The 25,759-nt window shown below is 38.9% G+C and overlaps 1 protein-coding gene across 10 annotated transcripts in view; it reads left to right on the top strand.

Moving 5' to 3' along the window:
* CBR4 (carbonyl reductase 4) overlaps positions 1–25,759 on the top strand; it is a 118,390-nt gene that overhangs the window by 8,534 nt on the left and 84,097 nt on the right. For 2 of the 10 annotated variants that reach the window (XM_055385774.2, XM_055385772.2), the window contains 2 exons: positions 1,276–1,341; positions 1,440–3,515. The exons of 3 other annotated variants lie outside the window; for them this stretch is intronic. In XM_055385774.2, the coding sequence (XP_055241749.1) occupies positions 1,276–1,341; positions 1,440–1,465 (92 nt within the window). In that variant the 3' untranslated portion in view covers positions 1,466–3,515. Of the gene's footprint in view, positions 1–1,275; positions 3,606–11,482; positions 14,219–25,759 lie in introns of those variants that run through there. 5 more of the 10 variants (XM_004040604.5, XM_055385769.2, XM_055385776.2 and 2 more) reach the window with 4 other exon arrangements.

The following is a 25,759-nucleotide window of genomic DNA, read 5'->3' as shown; positions in this document are numbered from 1 at the left end:
TGCAGGCTGTACAAGCATGACACCAACATCTGCTCAGCTTCTGGTGAGGCCCAGGAAACTTTTTTTCAGTCATGGCAGAAGGTAAAGAGGTAGCAGGCAAGTCATATGGGGATAGCAGGAGCAAGAGAGAGAGGAGGTGGCAGGCTCTAAACAACCAGCTCTGGCATGAACTAACAGTGAGAACTCATTATTTACCATGTGGAGGGCACCAAGCTATTCATGAGGAATCCGCCTCCATGACCCAAACACCTCCCGCTAGGCCCACCTCCAACACTGGGAATCACATTTCAACATGAGATTTGGAGGGGACAAACGTCCAAACCATAAGAGTCTTTATTTTTAAATTTTGCGCTAGTGGAATAACTTAAGGTGGAGAGGGTCTTAGAAATAATTTTTTCCAGTCATTTTTGTAGATTAGAAAACTGTACCTGGGATTCAGAGTGACTTGCCTAAGGTTACACAGCTAGTTTATGGAAGAACTGTTACTAAAAGCTTTGTCTTTTGATTTCCACCTAATGGGAGCTTAAAAATAATGTCCTACCAGGTGTGGTAGCTCATGTGGGAGGCTGAGGCAGGAGTATTGTGAGGCCAGGAGTTCCAGATCAGCCTGAGCAACATAGCAAGATGCTGTCTGTACCGAAAAAAAAAAAAAATTAGCTGGGTGTGGTGGTGCACACCTATAGTCCCAGCTATTTGGGAGGCTGAAGCAGGAGGATTGCTGGAGCCCAGGAGTTGGAGGTTGCAGTGAGCTATGATCATGCCATTGTACTCCAGCCTAGGTGACAGAGCGAGACCCTGTTGAGACCCTGTCTCTATAAAAATTAAAAAAAAAAAAAATTCTTTTTAGATTTTCTTTATATCATTACACAAACTTTAGATAGTTTTGTCCTTTTACTACTATGGTCTGTCTAAACTATCTGGAACCTCCCATTTTCCTAATTTTTACTTTTCCATTATTTGCCTTTTGCCAGGGTACTAGTTGATAAAATTGCCTGGATTAATGAAGAGGGTAATAAAAAGGTGCTAAAACTCAAAAATATATGATCACTAATTAGCTGGTGTGCTAGAAATTTTGATTAGGTATTTACTTGGTTTTTGAGTAACACAAGTGTTTTTATCTACCTCTGCGAGTTAGCCATGGAATCTTTGTCCTAGCCTACTGTAGGTACTTAAGAATTAATCACCTATATAAGAAAAAGCAGTTTGTTTTGGTTTGCTGGTCGTTTGTAAGAAAGAGAGGGCTGAAGTAGACCTTTGCTACCTTTCCCTTTCCAGTCACTAATGGCTCCAGCTTGGACCTTACAGTTGGTGTTTTCTTTGGCACTGAAGTTGAGCCAGCAGGTATCAAGGATTTATCAAAATATCTTGTTAACCCTTTTGGTCTATAGTGTGTCTTTATTTCAATTCTTTTCTTTTCTTTTTTTTTTTTTTTCTCACAGCGACTAGCTACATTCAGACATTCTAAATCTATGAATATTTGATAAGTGACTGTGGTTCAGATACATCTGTTTGCTGGGAGTAGGGAGAGAAAGAAAAAGAAAAAACAATCCAAAAGCAGCATTGTTGTTATCTTAGCACTGTTTTCTCTTTGTGTATGCTTTATGCAAGCTGATTGATTTTTAGCGTTAGCCTAGATGAACTATCTGTGGAATAAATTATTTGTGGTTTGGAACTACGTGTATTTGCTTCCTTCTCTTTTCAGGATTGGAATACTGTGGGTAATGAAGGGTTAATTTTAGTTCATGATAATTTAAAAGCTGAATGGTTTAGGGGAATGGAAGTGTTCTTAGCTAACAGTAACTCATGCAGCAAACTTTCTGGCATGTCTCCTACGTGTAGGGGCTGAGCTAGCTCCCCAAATTACAGGAATGAATAAGATATTTCTGCACAAGGAGCTAAGTATAGTGAAAAAGACTGACATGTAAACAAATAATTGCAGTGTCATATGACGAATATAAAATAGAGGTACATATATGGTGCTATAGAAATGTTGAAGAAGGAAAGAATGCTTAATTTTGTCTAGTTTAGAGTAAATAGTTGTCAAGGCAGTAGACTAAATAGTGGGAATCCAGTTTGCATACTAAGGGGAAGTTTTAAGATTGTTATGGAAGTGTGGTTGTAGTCTTTCTTTCTTAAAGATTTTACTTTCCAGTGCAGTTTTTTTTTTTTTGAAAGTGGTGGTTTTATTTATCACTCCCCTTTTTTGTTGAGCATACAACCCTTATAGAGCATAATATATATTTATATCTTATGGATTTCCAGTGCAATTTATACTACAGATAAAAACCTGTAGCTGAAAATGTGGCCATTTAATAGAGTGGCCTTTATGTATATTTAGCAGATTTGATGGTATGAATATGCATCATTTGTCAGAAGCAAAGTGCAACTTGAAATAGTAGAATTAAATCAGTTCTGTGGATTATTTACCAACTTTATTTTAGATAGTAATTTCAACCAGATTCTTCAACAGATCTTGTAACACAGCTAACAAACATCACAGTTAACAAATATGTGTCCTTTTATGTCAGTTTTCCTGGTCACCTTCAAATGGAGTTTCCAATTAGCAGGAAAACAGTTTAAAAGCAAATTATAACAGGAAAAGCAAGGAACAAGGAAAATAATAAATTAGGCTGCCATTCATTGCCTAATACTGTTGACTTTTTAAAGATTAATAGCTGCTAATCTTTGGTATTACTTTAAATATAAAATAAACTGTTCATGGGAAATCTTACTGATTGGAAAATATTGAATATTAGAAATAATATTTGATAAATGGAAACTATAATGGCTGTATTACCTTAAAATATATGTGTTTTGAATAGATAATACATATTGTACAAAATTCAAAAGTACGAAAAGGCATAAAGAGTCTTTTCTCCTCTGGACATTCAGTTACTTAAAAGTAGTTGCTGTTAACTACAAAGTTTCTTTTGTATTTCATATATAAGCCAATAAAGCGTGCTGGGCATGAGTGTAAGAAAACACAAATTGTGTCATGCAGTTCACAGCTTTCTGTATCTTCCTTTATTCATAGAACAAGATACCTTGGTGATGTTTCTGTGTTATTCCATATAGAGCTGCTTCACTTTTTTAAATAACAGCTTTGTGGAAATACAATTCACATACCGTACAATTCACCCATGTAAAGTTTACAATTCAATCAACTCAGTGGTTTTAGTATAGTCCCAGAATTGTTCAATCTTCACCACAGTAAATTTTAGAACGTTTTCATCATCCTTAAAGAAATCCTAAGCCCATTAGCATTCATTCCCTATTTCTTTCCAATCTCCCCAGTACACTAAACTACTTTCTGTATCTACAGATTTGCGTATTCTGGACATTTCATATAAATGGAATCATGTAATATTTGGTGTTTTGTGCCTGTTGTGTCACTTTTAATGACTGAATGAAAACAGAAAATAATGTTTGTTTTAAGGGTATACCTAATTTATTTAACCCGTTGCCTTTTGATGGACATTTAGTTTTGTTCTGAACTTTTTCTGTTACAACTAATGATGCAGTGACAATACTTGTATGGAGTTTATTTTGCATATTTGCAAGTATATGAGTGTAATCTTGGGACTGGAACTGCAAAGGCTTCAGAGGTATGTGCATTTTTAATTTTGACAAATAGTATTATGTTTATTTCTACAGGATACCTTAAGTGTTTCAGTACTTTATTTATTTTTTAAGTTGAAGAGCTTTTATGTTTACTACTTGGAGAAAATCTTGTTGACAAAGATTTGCATGAGTTTGTTAGCTACTCAGAGAAGATATTCTAAGTGTTCTTATGTGCTGTTTGGAATGAAGTTGATTTCCCACTCTGCTTCCCTCTACAAATATAATATTAAGACATAGAAATTTGTTCTGGTTAAAATCTTGGTTTAGCTTTTTGGTAAGAGCCTTATTTCTTCTCCCTTAGAAAAGTGTTGGGTTGTTTTTGTTCTTTTTGAGTCCTAGAAACTTACATCAGAGAGTGGACATCTGAGCTGGCAGGTACATCAAATAGTGCCCCATCTCACAATTGTTAGTACTAGTGATAGGCTAAAATCCTGATGCCTTTTTAAATATAAAGGCTCTGCTGTATATAAAAATGTTGAAAACTAAAATAATGACCTAGGGATATGGAAATAAGGTGTTTCTATTTATACTTTATAGCTAGTCAGACATCGATAAAGGATATAATCTTCTTAAAAAAATTGTTTAAAAATTTTTTTGAGATGGGGTTTCATTCTGTTGCCTAGGTTGGAGTATAGTGGTGCAGTCTTGGCTCACTGCAGCCTCGACCTTCTGGGTTCAAGCGATCCTCCTGCCTCAGTAGTAGCTGGGATTACAGGCATAAGCCACCACACCTGGCCTATATCTTTAGAGTTTATCAAATATAAATCCTCATTGGGCAGGAGCCATGCATTTACTTTTTTGAGCAAGAGTGTCCCTGTTCCTAAAGAGTTCCTATAAAAATTGAACTGGGTTTTTAATCACATGTATGGAACTAAACTAGAAGTATCTTTGCTCTAAATTGGTTTAGTGCTTGTCATTTCAGTTATCTTTTCGTTGAGTTAAGAAGTGATAACTTTGTAGCCAATTGGAAACCTCTGACTGTCCAGGTGATGCAGTAGCATCATTTGTTGGACAGTGGCATCTACTGGTAGTCTGTAAATTTTATAGCCTAGTTTGAAAGGCATTGTTAATATATACCTAGCAAAAAGGGGAGTGGAGCACAATTTCCAGAATTTTATAAATGAAGTGAAAGAATAATATGGGGGAGAGTCCTTTGGGGCCAAGGAGAGAGAGCACAGACCGGAAAGTAATACAAGTAGAAAGAAGGGTGTGTGAGTTGTTTAAGGACTATTAATCTCTCTCTTCAGGTCTGTGATACATGATATGGAACCCAAGAGACCATTTATATGTCATGCCCTGGGTTGTGAATATATTTATAAATGAAGATCACGTGGTTCATAACCTTTAATATAAAATGACACGGAAGTTCCATACAGCCCAGAGTAATTTATCATTAGAGACTAGCTTTACATTTTTAATTTAATTTCTGATAAATTTTATTTAATTTCTGATAAAGTGGGGACAGATACATGAGTTTTAAAAAGCTACAGACAGATTATTAGGGCAGTAAAACTATTCTGTCTGCTACTATAATGGTGGACACATGATATTATGCATTTGTCCAAACTTGTAGAACTGTACAGTCTAAAGAGTGAACCCTTAGCTTGTGAAGACAAAATGGTATTAATAAATGAATAAATAAATATATAAAATAAAGAGTGAACCCTAATGTAAACTATGGACTTTACTTAATAATGTATCAATATTGGTTTATCAGTTGTAATAAATGTGCCACACTAAGGTAAGATGTTAGTAATAGGGGGAAATGGAAAGGGGGGGTAATGTGAAAAGGGAGTGCACGGGATCTATCTGAACATTGTGTTCAATTTTTCTGTAAACCTAAAATTCCTCAAAAATGTAAAGTTTATAAATTTTTTAAAAAGCTACAGAAAATGAAGAGAGGCTCTTTGGACATGTTCATGTCCTCCATAGAAAATAACATAATCAAAGAGGAAAAACCAGCATTGGTGAATTCATCCCTTCCTTTCAACTTGGCCTCTCTCACCCACTTTACTTTTAGTGCAGAGTTCAGTGATGGCTAGCAGCTGTCCCCTGATATTTGTTATTCCAAGTATCCATTCATAGGTCTGGGGAGAGGTTGTGGCAAGCTTTCCCTAAATAAATCACACCCTTATCTTCTAAGCTTGAGCAGTGGAGGGAGACTTTTCATTCGAGGTGGGTGGCTGAACATCATCATTCCTGTTCTGGACTTCTTGTAATCATGTTGGATTCAGAGGGCACCACTCTCTCTTGTACAGATCTGACCTAACATAGACATAGACTATAGCAGAGATGAATCCAGGCTATAACATTTAACAAGACCTTATTAAAAGCTTCAAGATGTTAGCCTTTATCTGTTCCATATCTAGCTTACTTGGTTGTTTTTGGGGGATCACATGTCTGACCTCCAAACTGGAAACGTCTAACTCTCCAGGAGATGCAGTAGCATTATTTGTTGGACAGTGGCACCTACTGGTAGTTTGTAATGTTTATAGCCTAGCGTGAAAGGCATTGTAAATGTATACCTAGCAAAAAGGGGAGTAGAGCAAAATTTCCAGAGTTTTACAAATGAAATGAAAGGATGATATGGGGGAGAGTCCTTTGGGGCCAAGGAGAGAGAGCACAGACTAGAAAGTAATACAAGCAGAAAGAAGGGTGTCAGCCCATGTCTGTGTGGTAGAGGTCATCTTTCCATCTCACTGGGATTGTCCCTGAAAGTGTCTCACTGCTTAGGTCTCCTTGCCTGTCTAAGGCTTGGAGGCCTTCCAGTATCTCATGCCTTATTCTAGATCTGCTTTTTTCCCAAGGTGAAAAAAGGTGTTCAAATGGTCACTCACAACTTTTGTGGCCTTACTTTTTGTCTCCGAAAGGACAAACATATCAGAACTAACATCCACCCAGAAAAAGGGCCGATCAGTTCCTTTCAACACAGCATGGATGAAAACCCAGGTTAGCGTTAGTGCTTCTTGAATTGGAAGTATTCTAACCTGTATGTACCTACCAGTGTAAGAACTGAGGGCCCTTTTAAGGGAACTTACATTCCTAAAGTTCAAGTCAAGTTGTCATGAAGAGTACTTAATGAGGCATACTTTTAATCTTTGAATCGTAGTGTTGTAGGGCTAAAAGAAACCTCAGGCCAGGCTGCATGGTGGCTCACGCCTGTAATCCCAGTACTTTGGGAGACCAAGGCAGGCGGATCACTTAAGGCCAGTAGTTTGAGACCAGCCCAACCAACCTGGTGAAACCCTGTCTCCACTAAAAATACAAAATTAGCCTGGTGTGGTGATGCATGCGTGTAATCCTAACTACTTGGGAGGCTAAGGCAGAAGAATTGTTTGAACCCGGGAGGCGGAGGTTTCAGTGAGCCGAGATCATGCCATTGCACTCCAGCCTGGGTGACAGGAGCCAAACTCCGTCTCAAACAAAAAAAAAAAAAAATAAGCCAGGCTTGGTGGTAGGCGCCTGTTGTCCCAGCTGCTGGGGAGGCTGAGGCAGGGTAATTGCTTGAACCTGGGAGGCAGAGGTTGCAGTGAGCCGCGATTGTGCCACTGCACTCCCGCTTGGGTGACAGACCCAGACTGTCTCAAAAGAAAAAAAGCAAAAAAAAAACAGAAAAGAAACCTCAGAGATCTGTCATTTTCCATCTATTTCATTCATTTTATGATACAGAAATGGTCATTCAGTTACAGATAGTACATGACTGTTGGGATCAGGCCCCCAAATCTGGCCATAAACTGGCCCCAAAACTGGCCATAAACAAAATCCCTGCAGCACCGTGACCTGTTCGTGATGACCATGATACCCACGCTGAAGATTGTGGGTTTACTGGAATGAGGGCAAGGAACACCTGGCCCACCCAGGGCGGAAAACTGCTTAAAGGCGTTCCTGAACCACAGACAATAGCATGAGCGATCTGTGCCTTAAGGACATGCTCCTGCTGCTGATAACTAGCCAGACCCATCCCTTTATTTCGGCCCATCCCTTTGTTTCCCCGTAAGGAATACTTTTAGTTAATCTATCATCTATAGAAACAATGCTTATCACTGGCTTGCTGTCAATAAATATGTGGGTGGATGTCTGTTTGAGGCTCTCAGCTCTGAAGGCTGTGAGACCCCTGATTTCCCACTCCACACTATATTTCTGTGTGTGTCTTTAATTCCTCTAGTGCTGCTGTGTTAAGGTCTCCGTGACCGAGCTGGTCTCAGCACATGACTTTTCTCGGGTGATAGCTTTAATAGTATCAGCAGAGCAGGGAACAGAATCTAGTTTAATGTGTCCTAATCCAGTGGGTTTTTTTAACCACAAAATACTGCCTTTGAGAAAAGGCCAGGCCAGCAGAGTCAGAAGTTGAGCCTGGGATTTGCATAGTCACAAGGTCTTTCTTGCAAACCATTTCTACTGTAGTTTATTGTGTTTTTCTGTTTTTGTTTTTTAGGTTAAAATGCATTGATTTTTATGCTGACAGTTTGTGAGAGTTACTAGGAAGTATTCTATGCTAATTTTGCTAGAGTTAGAAAAGAACTTAAAGGATAATTGTGTCTATCTTTGAGAAGGTAACATGAACTTTTACATGTTTTTGACAATTTTTATTCATTCTGCTTTTATTACAAAGTGTGAGATGAGGTTTTCTTCCTAGGATACTCTCTGAGGCACTTTTGAAAATACTTTTGTTGGCTGGGCACAGTGGCTCATGCCTGTAATCCTAGCACGTTGGGAGGCTGAGGTGGGTGGATCACCTGAGGTCAGGAGTTCAGGACCATCCTGGCCAACCTGGTGAAACCCCGTCTCTACTAAAAATACAAAAATTAGCTGGGCTTGGTGGCGTGTGCCTGTAGTCCCGGCTACTGGGGAGCCTGAGGCAGGAGAATCGCTTGAACCCAGGAGGCGGAGGTTGCGGTGAGCCGAGATTGCACCACTGCCTTCCAGCCTGGTGACAGAGTGAGACTCTTGTCTCAGAAAAAAAGGAAAATACATGTGTCTAAAGACAGAAAACTTTGGACAGCGAGAACCCCCATGATACTGTTCTTAAGCTGATTGGATTGCCTGTTGATTATTGTGGCTCTTCACTGTAGATTAAGTTTCATTTATAGTTTGTTGGAAATTCTGCAGAGGCTAGTATCAATATCTGTGTTAGCTGCTTCTCCTTTTATTCTTGCATTCCTTCTGGCCTTCTCATTCTTCTTAAAGATGAGAGGATATGAAGGAAATATTGCTGACTTTTAAAATAAATGTGGTAAGATTTTATGGCAGAGAAGACTGTATTTCACCGTGTAATTTCACAGTGAAACATACATAATACAAAATTAGTTTTGTTGTTCCAGGCCTTCATTACAGACTATCTGAAGGTAGTACTGTGTGTATTTTTTCAACAACTTTTTATCTGAATACAAAAATAATATATATGTCTGTTGTAGACAGTTTGGAAACAGCAGAAAAATATAAAGAAAATAAAAATCATTACCTGTAATTCTAGTATCTAATGATAATCACTGTTAATATTTTGGTATATAGTACTTTTTTCAGTCATTAGTATAAGTTCTTTGTTGTGTTTTTAATAGTGGTATAACTTAATTCATTTGTAACCTACATTTTATACACAAATGTTACTTTTAGATTTAAGTATCCTTCTATAGCATAATTTTTATTTTTTATTTTTATCTTATTCATTTATTTGTATAAATACAAATGAATGCAGGTACAGATGCAGTTTGGTTATATGCATAGATTTCATAGTGGGAAGTCAGGGCTTTTAGGGTATCTGTCACCTGAATAACACCCATTGTACCTATTAGGTAATTTCTTATTCACCTCTGTCCCACCCTCTCACCCTTCTGAATCTCCATTGTCATCACATCCATGTGTACACATTCTTTAGCTCCCAGTTACAAGTGAGAACATATAGCATTATTTTTAATACCTGCATTATTCTGTTGTATGGCTGTATCGTAACTTATTTAACCAGTTTCTTATTGAAAGACATTCAGCTTGTTTCAGTTTTTTCCTAATGAAAGTGTCATTCATAAGCTTCATGATAGACAAATCTGTGAATATTTTTCACAAGACTTTTAAGAAAATGCCTAGATATTTATAACTGCAAACCTAAAGAAAGGAAAGTTAAGTAATTACATAGTATTGCATAATAAACCAATGGCCTAATGTTAATTCTTAATTCATTGTTTACTTCACATTTATTATGGTACTTTAAAAGGTAATATATTTAGGTTTATCTATAGTTTGAGCTATAAATGATTTAGTTTTAACAGGCAATTTGAAAACTGTATTTTTGAGATTGCACATTAAATGTTTACTTCACACGTCATGTTGAACTTTTAGTCCATCTATTTTTCATGACCTTAAAAATTTTTTTCTATTCTTTTCATGAGGATTAATATTGCTTTCTTTTTAATAACCCAAATGATTGAGTAATATACAGGATACTGATTATATGGGTTAAGCGTTTTATTAATACGTATTTGTATGTCCTGTATTAATCTTGTAAGATTTTCTTCATAAGTCTACAGTTCTCCCTGGTATGTATTTGTAGTTATTTAGGATTGGTTGGTTATATATTATGTAGTTAGTTCTTTATACTGTAGAACTTAATACATTCTTTAGAACATTTTCTTGGCAGGCTTTACTGAATACTCCAGTACCATATTAAAGTTTGAATTTTCTGTGTTCACTTGTATCAGAATTGGATATGACCGTAAGATTTTAAAATCCAGATATGGGAAATACTGGCCTTTCTAATCATCAGCTACCAAATCAGTTCATGTGACCACTTTTGTGATGCCTTCCTTCCCTTGACACTACTTTCTACTTTTCTATCCCTACCTAAGTGAAAATTAATCTATTCTGTGATATTTTATATATACTTCTATCAGGATATTCACCAGACTTCCTTACATTATAATCGGGTGTGCAAGTGACCATTTCCTCCACAAATCATAGGTTCCCCAAAGAGTGGAATTTTGTTTTATTCATATTTGTGTCTACCTACTTATATTTTGCTAGGTGGGCCAGATACTTGGGGGTCAGATATTTTAGTGTCCAATAAATATTGAGTTAAATTGTATAAAAATGTAGGCTTGGTGTCTTGATTAGTAACAAAACTATTTTGTTTTGTTTTGCTTTTTTTGAGATGGAGTTTCACTCTTGTCGCCCAGGCTGGAGTGCAGTGACACAATCTCGGCTCACTCCAACCTCCACCTCCCAGGTTCAAGCGATTCTCCTGCCTCAGCCTCCTGAGTAGCTGGGATTACAGGCGTCCACCACCACCCCCAGCTAATTTTTTGTATTTTTAGTAGAGACGGGGTTTCACCATATTGGGCAGGCTGGTCTCGAACTCCTGCCCTCAGGTGATCTGCCCGCCTCGGCCTCCCAAAGTGCTGGGATTACAGTCATGAGCCACTGCACGTGGCCAACAAAACTATTTTATAAACAAGGTTTATTAATAATTTCAAATTATAGGGTGGGTATGGTGGCTCATGCCTGTAATCCCAGCACTTTGGGAGGCTGAGGTGGGCCGATCCCTTGAGTCCAGAAGTTTGAGATCAGCCTGGCCCATCTCTACAAAAAGTACAAAAACTAGCCAGGTGTGGTGGTGCATGCCTGTAGTCCCAGCTACTTGGGAGGCTGAGGCAAGAGGATCACCTGTGCCCCAGAGGTCCAGGCTGCAGTGAGTCGTGTTTGTACCACTGCATTCTAGCTTGGGTGACAGAGCGAGACCCTGTCTCAAAAAAAATTTTTTTTTAAATAATTTCAAATTAAAATTTTCAGAAACAAATTTATTATTTTTTTTGAAATTCAGCAGATGTCTTAGTGTGTACCCTTTTCAACTAAACAAACATTTCTCTTTTAGGATTTATACACACAGATATGACGAAAGACTTGAAAGAAGAACATTTAAAGAAAAATATTCCTCTTGGGAGGTTTGGAGAAACTATTGAGGTGGCACATGCAGTTGTGTTTCTTTTAGAATCACCGTATATTACAGGGCATGTTCTGGTAGTGGATGGGGGATTACAACTCATTTTGTAATTTGTAGATTATTCAGTTATAGGGGTGATTAGCATCAAGGGCACACTTTGGCTACTGATTAGACAATTATACCTACATGGGTAACATTTGCTAATCAAATCTGCTGATGCTACAAATGTTAATTTCTGTCTTTATAAAAATATGTCTGAAAAGAACAATGTGTGTGACAAATTGTGGTTTTTTTTTTTTTGGTCTAAATTACATCAGTGTTGTTTTGTTTAAAAAGCCTTCATGAGATACAATTCACATACCATATAATCACACATTTAAAATACACAATTCAGTGGTTTTAACATATTTAAATACATGTGCAACCATCCCCCCAGACAAATTGTGTTTTCTAAAGGATGTGTATCACTTACCTTTGGTTACCTCATAGACTGTAGCAATCTTAGTGTATAGACATTTTGCAAGTCATATAAACAAGTATTATATATTTTGTCTCAAAAGTGGAAAAATTATATTGTCTAATTATGATGAATTATTTTCTTGTATCAAGCTGAATTTTCTAAAAGTTAACCTTGTGGGCTGTTGCCAAAATAAGAGTATTTAGAGGACACTGATTAGTTGTCAATACTTTAGCAAGCCCACTAAAAACTATACTCCTTTTGCATGTGCTTGGGTGATCAGTTTTTATACAGGTTGCAAAACATAGTATTCATTAAAGACATGAATTTAGAATTGATTTCTTTGAGTGGTATTTCTCTTGATTGAGCAGCTGGACAAAATAATCTGCAAATTTAAATGTGGCGCATTTGACTCATTCTTGAGAAATTCTCATAAGTGAAGAGGATTAGCCCTTAAGGCTTAATACCTGGTACAGTAGTGAACCGCACAGATTTCATGAACTTAGGACGTGTTTTTTATTCGTGAAAGACTTAGAATAGTGAACTATTAATATTTAGAAACGAGAAATACAACATTAAAAAAATTAAGAGTATTTTGCATTAGTGATTATGATTCTTATCCCAAAATTCTAGAAAGTAATAAATTCTGTATGAATAAGCATAAAAAATAAATAAATATGCAATGCAATAACATTAAATTAAATGTCTTTACAAGAAGCAGTGAAGGCACTGGTCTTAAGTGAGAATATTTGCCTGGGAGTAGAGGTAAAGACATAAACCGAATGTAAAATACCAGGTAATAATTATTTTGCACTAAACTCTTTTTATGGGGAATAGTAGGATATTTTCAATGTCACTCCATTCATGTTGATTTGGAGCTGACAGTTATTTTGTGTAAGCAGAGATTTAATTTTATATTGAAAGTCAGTGCAAAATTATGAATAGGATATATAATAAATACAAAGTAATAACAAAAGTCAAAGCAGTGTTCTAAATAAAAATTCTGGGTTCCTTAAAAATTATTTTAAATTTATCTTTGAAATAGTTTTCTTAGATTAATCTTAGGATATGAGAAAGTCAATTAAGTGTGAGTAAAGTTAGTATCATTAAACAAATTGTCTATTAAATGCAAGACGTGGTAATATACAGAATTTATCAGGCATTACCAAGTCTAGGCACATATAGGAAATGCAGCCCTCAGAATGGTTTCAATGTAGTAGTTGATGCTTGTAAGGTAGGGGAGCTTATTCAGACATAGTAGGTAGTTTCTCTAATGCTGTCTCAATTGCTGGCCTTTGGCTACCTGTACTTCCCCATTATGGCAGCCCATTCAGTCTTGAGTTTTCTTCTCTGGACACCTTATGCTCTGAAATCATGAGCGAGGCTGATTCAATTGGTGATTTGGGTAGAAAGCAGTATGTTTTGCTGACATTAAGATGTAGGTTATAGATAGGTTTAGCCTTTAAGTGTATGTTTTTATAATTTAAAATAAGAAATATAACCTTTTAAGCTATTCCACCTCCTCCCCCAGCCTATCTCAAACTGGTGGAATATATGGAGAGATCTTGAAAGAGGTAAAATAAACCTTCACTGCTCCACTCCAGGTGAATCCACCCACTCCCACTGACCTAGTAGAATTTGTAATTTAATACTTACCTTCTATTTCTGAAATCAGTTGTGAACTGTTGCCTTATGTTCAGAGGTTTAAGAACCTCAGTGAATTCATTTTTTAAAATCTGCTATTCTGAGAAGCATTGAATGAATTCTTAACAAGAAGACTCATCTGTAGCTGTTTGCTGACTCCTATGAACCCGTAAGGGTTCTGTGCTTAGCATTAACAAAATAAGGTTTATAGGTAAAGCCAATGTATTAATTTTTTTTTCCATGGAGGGCTTTAAAATTTGTGCTCTTTTTCATATTTTATTCATGTTCAATTTATGGTTTGTAACTGCTTTTTAGGGAGATAATTATATGTTATAAATTAGTTTTGGGGGGAATAATTGTGCAAAGAGGATAATTTAATTTACGTGCTTCTGTTATTCAGAATAAAGAGAGAAGACTATGCTGCATATTCAAGAGTTGTGCCTTAACATTGGTGAAACATTTTTTCTAAGATTTTCAAAAGGAATATGTGTAAATTGAGAAATCATAACCACTGTCCTAACTTGGTAAACAAACTGTTCTTAAATAAAGTATTTAATGATTTTAAACTTTCTGATGTTAATTTTTATCTTTCTCTGCAACTATGAGAGTAGAGTTTAAAAATTTGTCTTTCAATTACATTGTAAAACTTTTGAGGGAAGAGACCATACTGTGTTCATTCATTTAGCTAATTAAGTAACTCAACAGATACTGAGTGGGTACTAAATATTTTGTATTTGTTTTGATACCCACACCTTGCCTACTCATCTCTGAGTATATTGGATATATGCAGTAAAATATTCTTTAGTCATTACATTGTGCCATAGTTGGGGAGATCATTGAGATAAATCTGTTCTGACTCTCAGTTCATATCTTGGAATATTTCTTGATCAGATTCCTTTGGCTTTTTATGCGACTTTGATGCTTGCTTTCACTTTATAACTGAATTTGCAAAGTGAATCAACTATTTTATCTTAGGTAGTATGCCTTCAGTTTGAGTAATTGTTAATACCAGCAATTTAATTAGAAAGCTTTGGCCTAATAATCCAAATGGAGATGGTATCAGTATTACCTGCAGAATATTTTTAAAAATAAATTTGAAACATACATCAGGAGCCCCCCTCCCTGGAAATTTGAATAAGTGGTAGGCAGGGTGAGGGAAATGTGGAGATACATTTAAGACACTTATTTATTTATTTAATTAAATTAATTTATTTTGAGATAGGGTTTTGCTGTGTTGCCTCGGCTGGAGTGCAGTGGCATGATCACAGCTCGCTGCCATCTCCAACTCCTGGGCTCCAATGATTCTGCCTTAGCCTCCCAAGTGGCTGAGACAACAGGTATTAACCATACGTGACTAATTTTTTATATTTTTTTGTAGAGACAAGGTCTCACTGTGTTGCCCAGGCTGGTCTTGAACTCCTGGCCTCAAGTGGTCCTCCTTCCTTGGCCTCTGAAAGTGCTGGATTTTTACAGGCGTGAGCCACCATGCCCAGCCAGGAAAAATTCTTAAGTATTCAGATTGTTCATTCATTCACGAAATATTTATTTATTCATACTACATATGTAACACTGCTAGTAATAGGAGGTAGAATGGTGAGAAAAAAACAACAAAAAACCGAACTCTAAGTTTCTGGAGCTCACAGAGTAATACAGTATGGTGGGGTCAGGCAGAGTTAATCACACACATATAAAATTGCAACCAAAATATGCATTACAAAAATGAGAAGCTCTTATTGCTATTATATAGTTAGGGGAATTTGACCTATTCTAGAAGGTCAGGAATGGCTTCTCTGAGGCAAGGATTGTTGAACTAAAGTTAGAGTACAGTTGGCCCTCAGTATCTTTGGGGATTGGTTCCAGGATCCTCTGAGAATACCAAAATCTGTGGATGCTCAAGTCCCTTACATAAAATGGTGTAGTATTTGCATATAACTTATGCATATCCTCCCATATACTTTACATCATCTCTAGATTACTTATAATATCTAATGCAATGAAAATAGCTGTTATATTTTTATTTGCATTATTTTTAATTGTTCTTATTTTTATTGTCCCCCCCCCCCCCCGGATATTTTCTTTTTTTTCCTTTCCAACTTTATTTTAGATTTAGGGGGTACATATGTAGGTTTGTTATATGGGTAAATTACATGTCACAGGGGTTTGGTGTACAGATAATTTTGTCACCCAGGTCATCAGCATAATACCTGATAGGTAGTTTTTCAATCTTCTCCATCCTCCCACCCTCCACTTTCAAGTAGGCCCCAGTGGTATTGTTCCCTTTTTTGTGTCCATGTATACTCAGGGTTTAGCTCCCACTTATTCTAAATGAATTAATGCAGGAACAGAAAACCAAATGCCACATTTTCACATGTGGTATTAGGATACTTAGGATAATGGCCTCCAGCTCCATTCATGTTGCTGCAAAAGTCATGATCTCATAATCTAATTTTTTTTTTTGTAGCTTGGTTGTATTCCATGGTGCATATGTACCACATTTTCTTTATCCAGTCCACTATTGATGGGGATCTAGGTTGGTTCCATGTCTTTGCTGTTGTGAACAGTGCTGCAATGAGGGCATGAGTCTTCATGGTAGAATAATTTATATTCCTTTGGGAATATATGCAGTAATGGGATTGCTGAGTCAAATGGTAGTTCCATTTTAAGTTCTTTGAGAAATCTCCAGGCTGTTTTCCACAGTGGCTGAACTAATTTATATCCCACCAGCAGCGTATAAACGTTCTCTTTTCTCCACAACCACCAGCATCTGTTGTTTTTTAGCTTTTTTAATAATAGCCGATCTGAGTGGTGTGAGATGATATCTCATGGTGGTTTTGATTTGCATTTCCTTAGTGTTTAGTGATAGTGAGCATTTTTTCATATGCTTGTTGGCTGCACGTATGTCTTCTTTTGAGAAATGTCTGTTCATGTCCTTGCCCATTTTTTAATGTTGTCATTTTTTGCTTGTTCATTTGAGTTCCTGATAGATTCTGGATGTTAGACCTTTGTTGGATGCATAGTTTGCAAATATATTCTCCCATTTTGTAGGTTGTCTGTTTACTCTGTTGATAGTTTCTTTTGCTATGCAGAAACTCTTTAATTATGTTCCACTTGTCAGTTTTTCTTGCATTTGCTTTTGGAATCTTCATCAAGTTTTTACCTGGGCCCATGTCCAGAATGGTATTTCTTAGGTTTTCTTCTAGGGTTTTTGTAGCTTTAGGTTTTACATTTAAGTCTTTAATGCATCCTGAGTTGATTTTTGTGTATGGTGAAAGGCAGGGGTTCAGTTTCAATTTTCTGCATATGTCTAGCCAGTTATCCCAGCACCATTTATTGAATAGGAAGTCCTTTCCCCATTGCTTGTTTTTGTCGACTTTGTTGAAGATTTGATAGTTTTAGGTGTGCAGCTTTATTTCTGGGTTCTCTAACCTGTTCCATTGGTCTGTGTGTCTGTTTTTGTGCCAGTACAATGCTGTTTTAGTTACTGTAGCCTTTTAGTATATTTTGAAGTTGAGTAGTGTGATGCCTCCAGCTTTGTTCTTTTTGCTTAGGATTGCTGTTGCTATGACTCTTTGGCTCTTTTTTGGTTCCAAATGAATTTTAGAATGGTTTTTTGTAATTATGTTAAAAATGTCATTGGTAGTTTGATAGGAATAGCATTGAATCTGTAAATTGCTTTGGGCATTGTGGCCATTTTAACAATATTGATTCTTCCTATCCATGAGCATAGAATATTTTTTTTTCATTTGTTTGTGTTGCTTCTGATTTTTTCAGCAGTGTGCTATAATTCTCATTGTAGAATTGCTTTACCTCTCTGGTTAGCTGTATTGCTAAGTATTTTATTTGTGTGGCTATTGTGAATGGAATTGCATTCTTTATTTGGCTTTCAGCTTGGATATTATTTGTATAGAGAAATACTACTGATTTTTGTACATTGATTTTGTATCCTGAAACTTTCCAGAAGATGTTTATCAGATCTAGGAGCCTTTGGGCATAGACAATAGGGTTTTCTAGTATAGCATTACATCATCTGTGAAGAGAGATCATTTTACTTCCCCTCTTCCTATTTGAATGCACTTTATTTCTTTCTCTTGCCTGATTGCTCTGGCTAGGACTTATAATATTATGTCGAATAGGAGTGGTGAGAGTGGGCATCCTTGTCTTGTTGCAGTTCTCAAAGGGAATGCTTCCAGCTTTTGCCTGTTCAGTATGATATTGGTTATGGGTTTGTTTAGATGGCTTTTATTATTTTGAGGTATGTGCCTTCAATGCTTAGTTTGTTGAGGGTTTTTAAGATGAAGAGATGTTGAGTTTTACCTAAAGCCTTTTCTCTGTCTCTTGTGAAGATTATGTGGTTTTTGTTTTTAGTTCTGTTCATGTGATAATCACATTTATTGATTTGCCTATGTTGAATTAACCTTGCATCCCAGGAATAAAGCCTACTTGATCATGGTGGATTAGCTTTTTCATGTGCTGCTGGATTTGTTTTGCCGGTATTTTGTTGAGGATTTTTGCATCTATGTTCATCAGAGATACTGGCCTAAAGTTTTCTTTTTTTTCATTATGTCTGTGCCAGGTTTTGGTGTCAGAATGATGTTTGCCTCACAGAATGAGTTAGGAAGGAGTCCCTCCTTGACTTTTTGGAATAGTTTCAGTAGAATTGGTACCAGTTCTTTTTACATCTGGTAGAATTCAGCTGTGAATCTTTCTTGTCCAGGGCTTTTTCTAGCTGGAAGGATTTTTATTACTGATTTACTCACTGTTTGTTATTTGTCTGTTCGGGGTGTCAATTTCATCCTGGTTCAATCTTGAGAGATAATATGTTTAAGAATTTATCCATTTCTTCTAGGTTTTCTAGTTTATGTGCATAGAGGTGTTTGTAATGGTCTCTGAGGATTAAAAAAAATTTCTATGGGGTTGGTGGTAATGTCTCCTTTGTCATTTCTGATTGTGTTTCTTTGGATCTTGTCCCTTTTTTAAAAAATTAGTATAGCTAGCAGTCTATCAATCTTATTTATTCTTTTAAAGAACCAACTTTTGGTTTTGTTAATCTTTTGTATGGTTTTTCTCATCTATTTCATTCAGTTCAGCTCTGATTTTGGTTCTGTTCTTCTGCTAGCTTTGGAGTTGGTTTGTTCTTGTTTTTCAGGTTCCCTAGGTGTGATGTTAGGTTGTTAATTTGAGATCTTTCTAACTTTTTGATGTATGTGGGCATTTAGTGCTGTAAACTTTGCTTTTGACACTACTTTAGCTGTGTCCCAGAGATTTTCATATGTTGAATCTTTGTTTTAATTAGTTTCAGATAATTTCTTGATTTCTGCCTGAATTTCATTGTTTACCCAAAAGTCATTCAGGAGTAGATTGTTTAATGTCCATTTAATTGTATGTTTTGAGAGATCTTGTCGGTATTGATTTCTGTTTTTACTGTGCTGTGGTATGAGAGTGAGGTTGGTATGATTTTGATTTTTTGAATTTGTTGAGAATTGCTTTATGGCCCAGTGTGTAATCAGTTTTAGAGTATGTTCCTTGTGCAGATGAGAAGAACGTATATTCTGTTGTTTTTGAGTGGAGTGTTCTTTAGATGTCTGTTAGGTTCATTTGGTCAAGTACTAAGTTTAGATCCTGAATATCTTTGTTAGTATTCTGCCTCAGTGATCTGCCCAGTACTTTCAGTGGGATGTTGAAGTCTCCTACTATTAGTTTGTGGTTATCTACATCTCTTTGTAAGTCTCTGAACTTGTTTTATGAATCTGGGTGCTCCAATGTTGACTGCATATATATATTTAGGATAGTTAAGTCTTGTTGAATTGAACCTTTTTATCATTATGTGATGCCCTTCTTTGTCCTTTTTGATCATTGTTGGTTTAAAGTTGGTTTTGTCTGAAATAAGAATAGCAACCCCTGCTCCTTTTTGTTTTCCATTTGCTTGATAGATTTCTTCCATCCCTTAACTTTGAGCATGTGAGTGTCCTTCTATGTGAGATGGTCTCTTGAAGACAGCATACAGTTGGGTCTTGCTTCTTTATCCCGTTTGCCATGCTGTGCTTTTTAAGAGGGGCATTTAACCTGTTTACATTCAAGATTAATATTGTTATGTGTGGAATTTATCCTGTCATCATGTTTTTAGCTGATTGTTATGTAGACTTGATTGTATTATTATATTTGCTTTATAGTGTTAATAGAGTGTGTACTTGAGTGTGTTTTTGTGGTGATCAGTAATGGTCTTTCATTTTCATATTTAGTACTCTCTTATGGACCTCTTGTAAGGCAGACCTGGTGGTAACAAATGCCCTTAGCATTTGCTTGTCTGAAAAGGATTTAATTTTTCCTTCACTTATGAAGCTTAGTTTGGCTGCATATGAAATTCTTGGTTGGAATTTCTTTTCTTTAAGGATGCTGAATATAAGCCCCAAATCTCTTCTGGCTTGTAGTGTTTCTGCTGAAAGTTCTGTTGTTAGCCTGATGGAGTTTCCTTTGTATATGACCTACCCTTCTCTTTCAGGGATGCTAATGAGTCATAGATTTGGCATCTTTACATAATTCCATATTTCTTGGAGGTTTTGTTCATTTAAAAAAATTCTCTTTATTATCTGACTGAGTTAATTTGAAGAACTGTTCTTTGAGCTCTGAGATTCATTCCCCAGCTTGATCTGTTCTGCTATTAATACTTGTGATTGTTATGAAATTCTTATAGGGAGGTTTTCAGCTCTATCAGCTCAGTTTGGTTTTTTCTTTTCTTTATTTTTATTTTTTTTTTTTTGAGACTGGGTCTCATTCACTCTGTTGCCTAGGAGTGCAGTGATGCGATCTCGGCTCACTGCTACCTCTGCCTCCTGGGTTCAAGCAATTTTCCTGCCTCAACCTCCCGAGTAGCTGGGATTACAGGCATGCACCACCAAGCCTGGCTAATTTTTGCATTTTTAGTAGAGACTGGGTTTCACCATGTTGGCCAGGCTGGTCTTGAACTCCTGACCTCAAGCAATCCACCCACCTTGGCCTCCCAAAGTGCTGGGATTACAGGTGCGAGCCACCACGCCTGGCCTGGTTCTTTCTTAAAATGGCTATTTTCATATTTTTATCTTTTGAATTGTTCTACTGGATTCCTTAGATTCCTTGGAATGGGTTTCAGTTGTCTCCTGAATCTCGATAATCTTAATTGCCATCTAGATTCTGAATTCTGTGTCTGTCATTTCAGCCATTTCCTTCTGGTTAAGAATCAGTGTTGGGGAGCTAGTGTGGTCATTTGTAAATAAGGAGACTCTTTGGCTTTTAGAGTTGCCAGAGTTATTGCACTGGCTGTTTCTCATCTGTGTGGGCGCTAATGTTCCTTTAACCATGGTGTAACTTGACTGTAGTCAGTTGCCTTCATTTCTGGATGTTTTCAGAGAGCCAAGTCTGTGCAGGGTCTTTATTTGTGGTTGAATTCTTTTTTCTTTCTTTTTTTGAGATAGAGTCTTGCTCTGTTGCTTAGGCTGGAGTATGGTGGCATGATCTCAGTTTACCACAACCTCCATCTTCCAGGTTCAAGTGATTCTTCTGCCTCAGCCTCCCGAGTAGCTGGGATTACAGGCATGTGCCACCACACCTGGATAATTTTTCCATTTTTAGTAGAGACAGGGTTTCACCATGGTGGCCAGGCTGGTCTTGAACCCTGACCTTGAGTGATCTGCCTGCCTCTGTCTCCCAAAGTGCTGGGATTACAGGCGTGAGCCACCACACCTGGTCTATTTGTGGCTGAATTCTTGTCTGTGTTTTCATAGGCGGTATATTAGCAAAGTATTTTTGGTGTTGAAGTTTGGGCTGTGATGTGTTTAAGCATACTGGCCAGTAGGTAGGCTCTTGCTCAGCCCTGTGGCTCCTTTGTATTTCCTTCCATTTGCAGTCATGTACCTTCTCAGTGCTCCAAGTGAGCCTCCTCTCAAGTGGGAGAGGAGGGTGTGGGCTCCTCTCCCACTTGAGTGCTGCAGACCTCAGCTTGGTACTCCCAGGCTTGGCAGTGTAGCCCTGGGGCAAGCCAGACTTTTTGTTCTCTTTCCGTCTTGGGGGTAGCAGAGAGGGGGACCTTGGCAGTGTCAGTGGTAGAGGGCTTTTCATGTGTCTCTTTCGGTTGCACCCCAGGGATATACATAGCCATTGTCAATCAGAATAATCATCCCAGTGTGTTGTGGGCCCAAGCTGGGGGGGCCCTGCCTGGTGAAGAGCAGGGGAATTGGGGGCTCACAGGGAAGACAGACTAGCCTCTTCATAGGGCGGCTGCTGCATGCTGGAGGTGAGAGTAAGGCACTCAGGGTCTTTCTTTCTTCCCCAGTATGAGGGTAGTTAGCAAGGGCAGTACCATTGCAGTGGCAGTGGCAGAGGAGCTGTCAGTTGCCTGTGGGAGCTCCGCCCCTGGGAAATGCAGAGCCACTGCGAATGGGAATATTCAGCTGGGGGTGGGGCAGCTGCTCTGGGGGCCAAAGCCAGAGGCCCTACATGGTGAAGAGTAGGCGGTGGGGGCTAATAGGGAAGAGAGACTGGTTCCTCTCCCTGTGGTGGCTGCGACATGCTGGAGGTACCAGTGAAGCAACCAGGCTCTTTGTTCGTTCTGCAGCCCAAGGGCAGCTAGGGCCGTACCGCTGAAGCCGCAATGGCAGAGGTTGTCTCTGGGATTTCCCCACCAGGCAAACACAGAGCTGCCACTGACTGATCAGGCGGGGGCTGGGTGGCTGTGCTGGGGGCCCAGTCCAGGAGGCCCTGTGTAGTAAGGAGTAGCACATGGACAGGGACCTGTGTGGAAAACAGTCTGGTTGCTTTTCTATAAGGGAGCTGTGCTGTGCTGGGGGCCTGTGATAGTCCTTAAGCTCTTCTTTCCATTCCAAACCAGAGGGCGGTAGGGTCAGGGGCTGCAGTAGTGGCAAAAAATGGCGGGCCTGCCTGCTACTACTGGGAACTCCATCCTAGGGAAGTGCAGAGCTACTACCAGCTGAGAGCTCAGTGGGGGTGGGGTGACTGTGCTTGGGGTGTGGGGGCAGGGAGGGGGCTTGTTGGGGGCAAGTCCCAAGGCCCTGCCCAAAGAGGAGTAACAGGAGGAGGGACCTGCGTGGAAAATAGTGTGGCCTCTTTTTCTGCAAGGCATGCTCTGCTGTGCTGGAGGCTCAAGATAGTCCCTAACCTCTTTGCTCCCTCCTGATTCTGATAGCAGTTGGGGAGGGGGCTGTGCAGCAGCAAAAATGGTGGGCCTGTCTTTTACTCCTGGGAGCTCTGTTCCAGGGAATTGCAGAGCTGCTACCAGCCTGAGAGCTCAGGCAGGGGTGGGGTGGCTGCACTGGGATCCCAGGCCAGTGGGCTTTGCCTAGGGAGGTGTAGTTGGGGCAAGGCCTGTAGTTCGTTTGCTTCTCAGTACTGTGGATGCAGCCTCTCTCCTGGGGGTATGGGTGAGAACCTGGCCTCCTTTGTTGGCAAAGCTACAGCTGCTGGTGCAGGAGTGCTCACGGTTCCAAGACCCTTGGCACTCCATTTGTGCCTGAGTGGCACACTCCACATGCTTTGTGTGTCAGCCTGGAGGCCACAGGGGAAGGGGGTCAGGGGAGGTCTCCAGAGCCTCAAATTGCAAAGGTTCATGGCAGAAACATGGTTTCCTGGGGCTCTTATTCACCATTTTCCTGCAGGGGGGAGCCTCACTTGGCACTGTGCCAATCCCAGGTGGGCAGCTGTCCTGTCTTTTTTCTGTTTTATGTTGACTACATTGCTTCCTTGATGAATCCCAACATGTCCTCTTGGACTGTTTAGTTAAAGAGCTAGTGTTTACTGGCCCCTCTGTCTCCCTTTTGTGAGAGCAGCACACACTGGCTGCTTCTAGTCAGCCATCTTGCCACTCCCCTCCCCCAAATATTTTTGATCTGCAGTTAGTTGACTCCAAGGAAGTGATCACACAGACACAGAGGGCTGACTGTAAAGCCTTTCATTCAGAAGGCACGGCATGGGTAAAGATCTTTTGGTGACAAAGAACATTGTGAGTCGAGAATTGAACAGCCATGATGCCTGGAATGCAGAGGAGGAGAACATGGGTATGAGATGAGGCTGTAGGTCTAGATGATGCAGATCTTTGGAGGCCGTGTTAAGGGTTTTGAACTTTATCCTAAGAAGTATTGAAAGATTTCAAGTAGGAGGATACATGATGCATTAGGAAAGATGATTCTGGCTATAGTATGGAGAAAGGGTTGAAAGGGGCTCAAATAGTGCAGCAAGACCCATGTTTGTAGTAGTTCATGTGAGAGGTAATAGAAAATTGAGTCTAGGATAGTGAGAATAGAAATGGAGACAAGTGGTCAAATGAGATTTAGGAAATCAATACTTTGTGATGAACTGAATCTAGGAAATGTGTTTCTGATGTATAAATCTGGATGAGTGGTGGCGCCGTTCGCAAAAAACACTGCATAAGAGCAGGTTTGTTGGTATTTGGCAGGGAGATCATGAGTTTAATTTTAAACATGCTGATTTCAGGTGCTTTGGAGATAGGATAGGAGACATCAAGTATGTATGGGTCAGAAACTCAGAGGGGAAATCCGGGCAAGAAATATATCAATCATCTGTGTAGAAACAGTTACTAAAGTTTTGAGCATTAAGGAATGGAAGGGATTGCTTAGGTAGAGAGTTTAGAGTGAGCGTTTAGATGATAATCGCAAATACTCAGTATTTACTATTGTCAGGCACTGTTCTATGTGTGGGCATAGGATGGAACCTTGAGGAACACCAGCAGCATTTACTGACGGGTTAGAGATAGATGAGCCTGCAAAGGAGTCTAAGAAGGGCTAGTTGGAGCAGTAAGTAGAAAATCAGGAGAAAGCTGAGTGCTAGAAGCTGATGAAATAAACTTTTCTTGAAGGAAGGAGTTCTGGATATCAATACTGCTAGGCATATAAGATGGATTGCTAACATGAAAATCATTGGTAACTTCAATAAGAATTGTTTTTGTGGGGGAGATGCTGGAAAAGATGGCAGATAGGAGACAGGACTAATGTGCAGCTCCCGCTTAGATGGACAGAACAGGGTCTGGAGACTAACACTGTGAACTTTTACTCCAAGAACCACCACAGGAGCATATCAGGAAAACTGAAAGAATTCACAAACCGTTTGTAAGAAGTGGCTTGTCACTGCAAATGCTGTGAGACAGCAAAAAACTGAGTTCCCAAAGTGTGAGGGGGGAAAAGTTGGCTTCCGAACACACATACCCACTGGGGAAATGTGTCAGGCCTCTGAGCCCAAGCTAAGCCATCATATCCCCTGTGACCTGCATGTATACATCCAGATGGCCTGAAGCAAGTGAAGATCCACAAAAGAAGTGAAAATAGCCAGTTCCTGTCTTAACTGATGACATTCCACCATTGCAATTTGTTCCTGCCCCACCCTAACTGATAAATTGACTTTGTGACAATACACCCTCCCCGCCCTTGCGATAATATACTTTGCGATATTCCCCCACCCTTGTGAATGTACTTCGTATGATACACCCTCCACACCTTTGAGAAGATGCTTTGTAATATCTTCCCTCGCCCTTAAAAAGGTACTTTGTAATATCCTTCCCTGCCCTTAAGAAGGTAATTTGTAATATTCTTCCCACCCTTGAGAATGTACTACAAGATCCACCCCCTGCCTACAAAAAATTGCTCCTAACTCCACCTCCTACCCCAATTCTATAAGAACTAATGATAATCCCACCACCCTTTGCTGACTCCTTTTTCAGACTCAGCCCGCCTGCATGCAGGTGAAATAAACAGCCTTGTTGCTCACACAAAGCCTGTTTGGTGGACTCTTCACATGGATGTGCATGACAAAATGGATTTAGGGAGCCAAGTGAAATATAAAAGTAGAAGCAGCAGCAGGAGGAGCCCCATAGGTACTCCCAGTCCTTAGCTCGAGCCCATGGAAGCTATTCCTGGCGTTACCTCACAGAGGTCCTTGGGGAAGGGAAGGCAGCCAGCAGAATTGGGAAGGGGCTGCAGAGTGAAGGAACCTCCTAGCTGAATTTTGTGATAATTTTGACTAAGCATGAACTTTCCTGAGTAGCATCTGGGGTGAGGGGCAAATGGGAAGTGCATATATGAGCACAGAAGCTGCAGCTGAACGTGTGG

Source organism: Gorilla gorilla, chromosome 3 (assembly GCF_029281585.2).
Source record: "Gorilla gorilla gorilla isolate KB3781 chromosome 3, NHGRI_mGorGor1-v2.1_pri, whole genome shotgun sequence".
NCBI classification, from domain to species: Eukaryota; Metazoa; Chordata; class Mammalia; order Primates; family Hominidae; genus Gorilla; species Gorilla gorilla.
The sequence above is the reverse complement of the archived record's forward strand: the minus strand, read 5'-3'. Positions and strand labels throughout refer to the sequence as shown.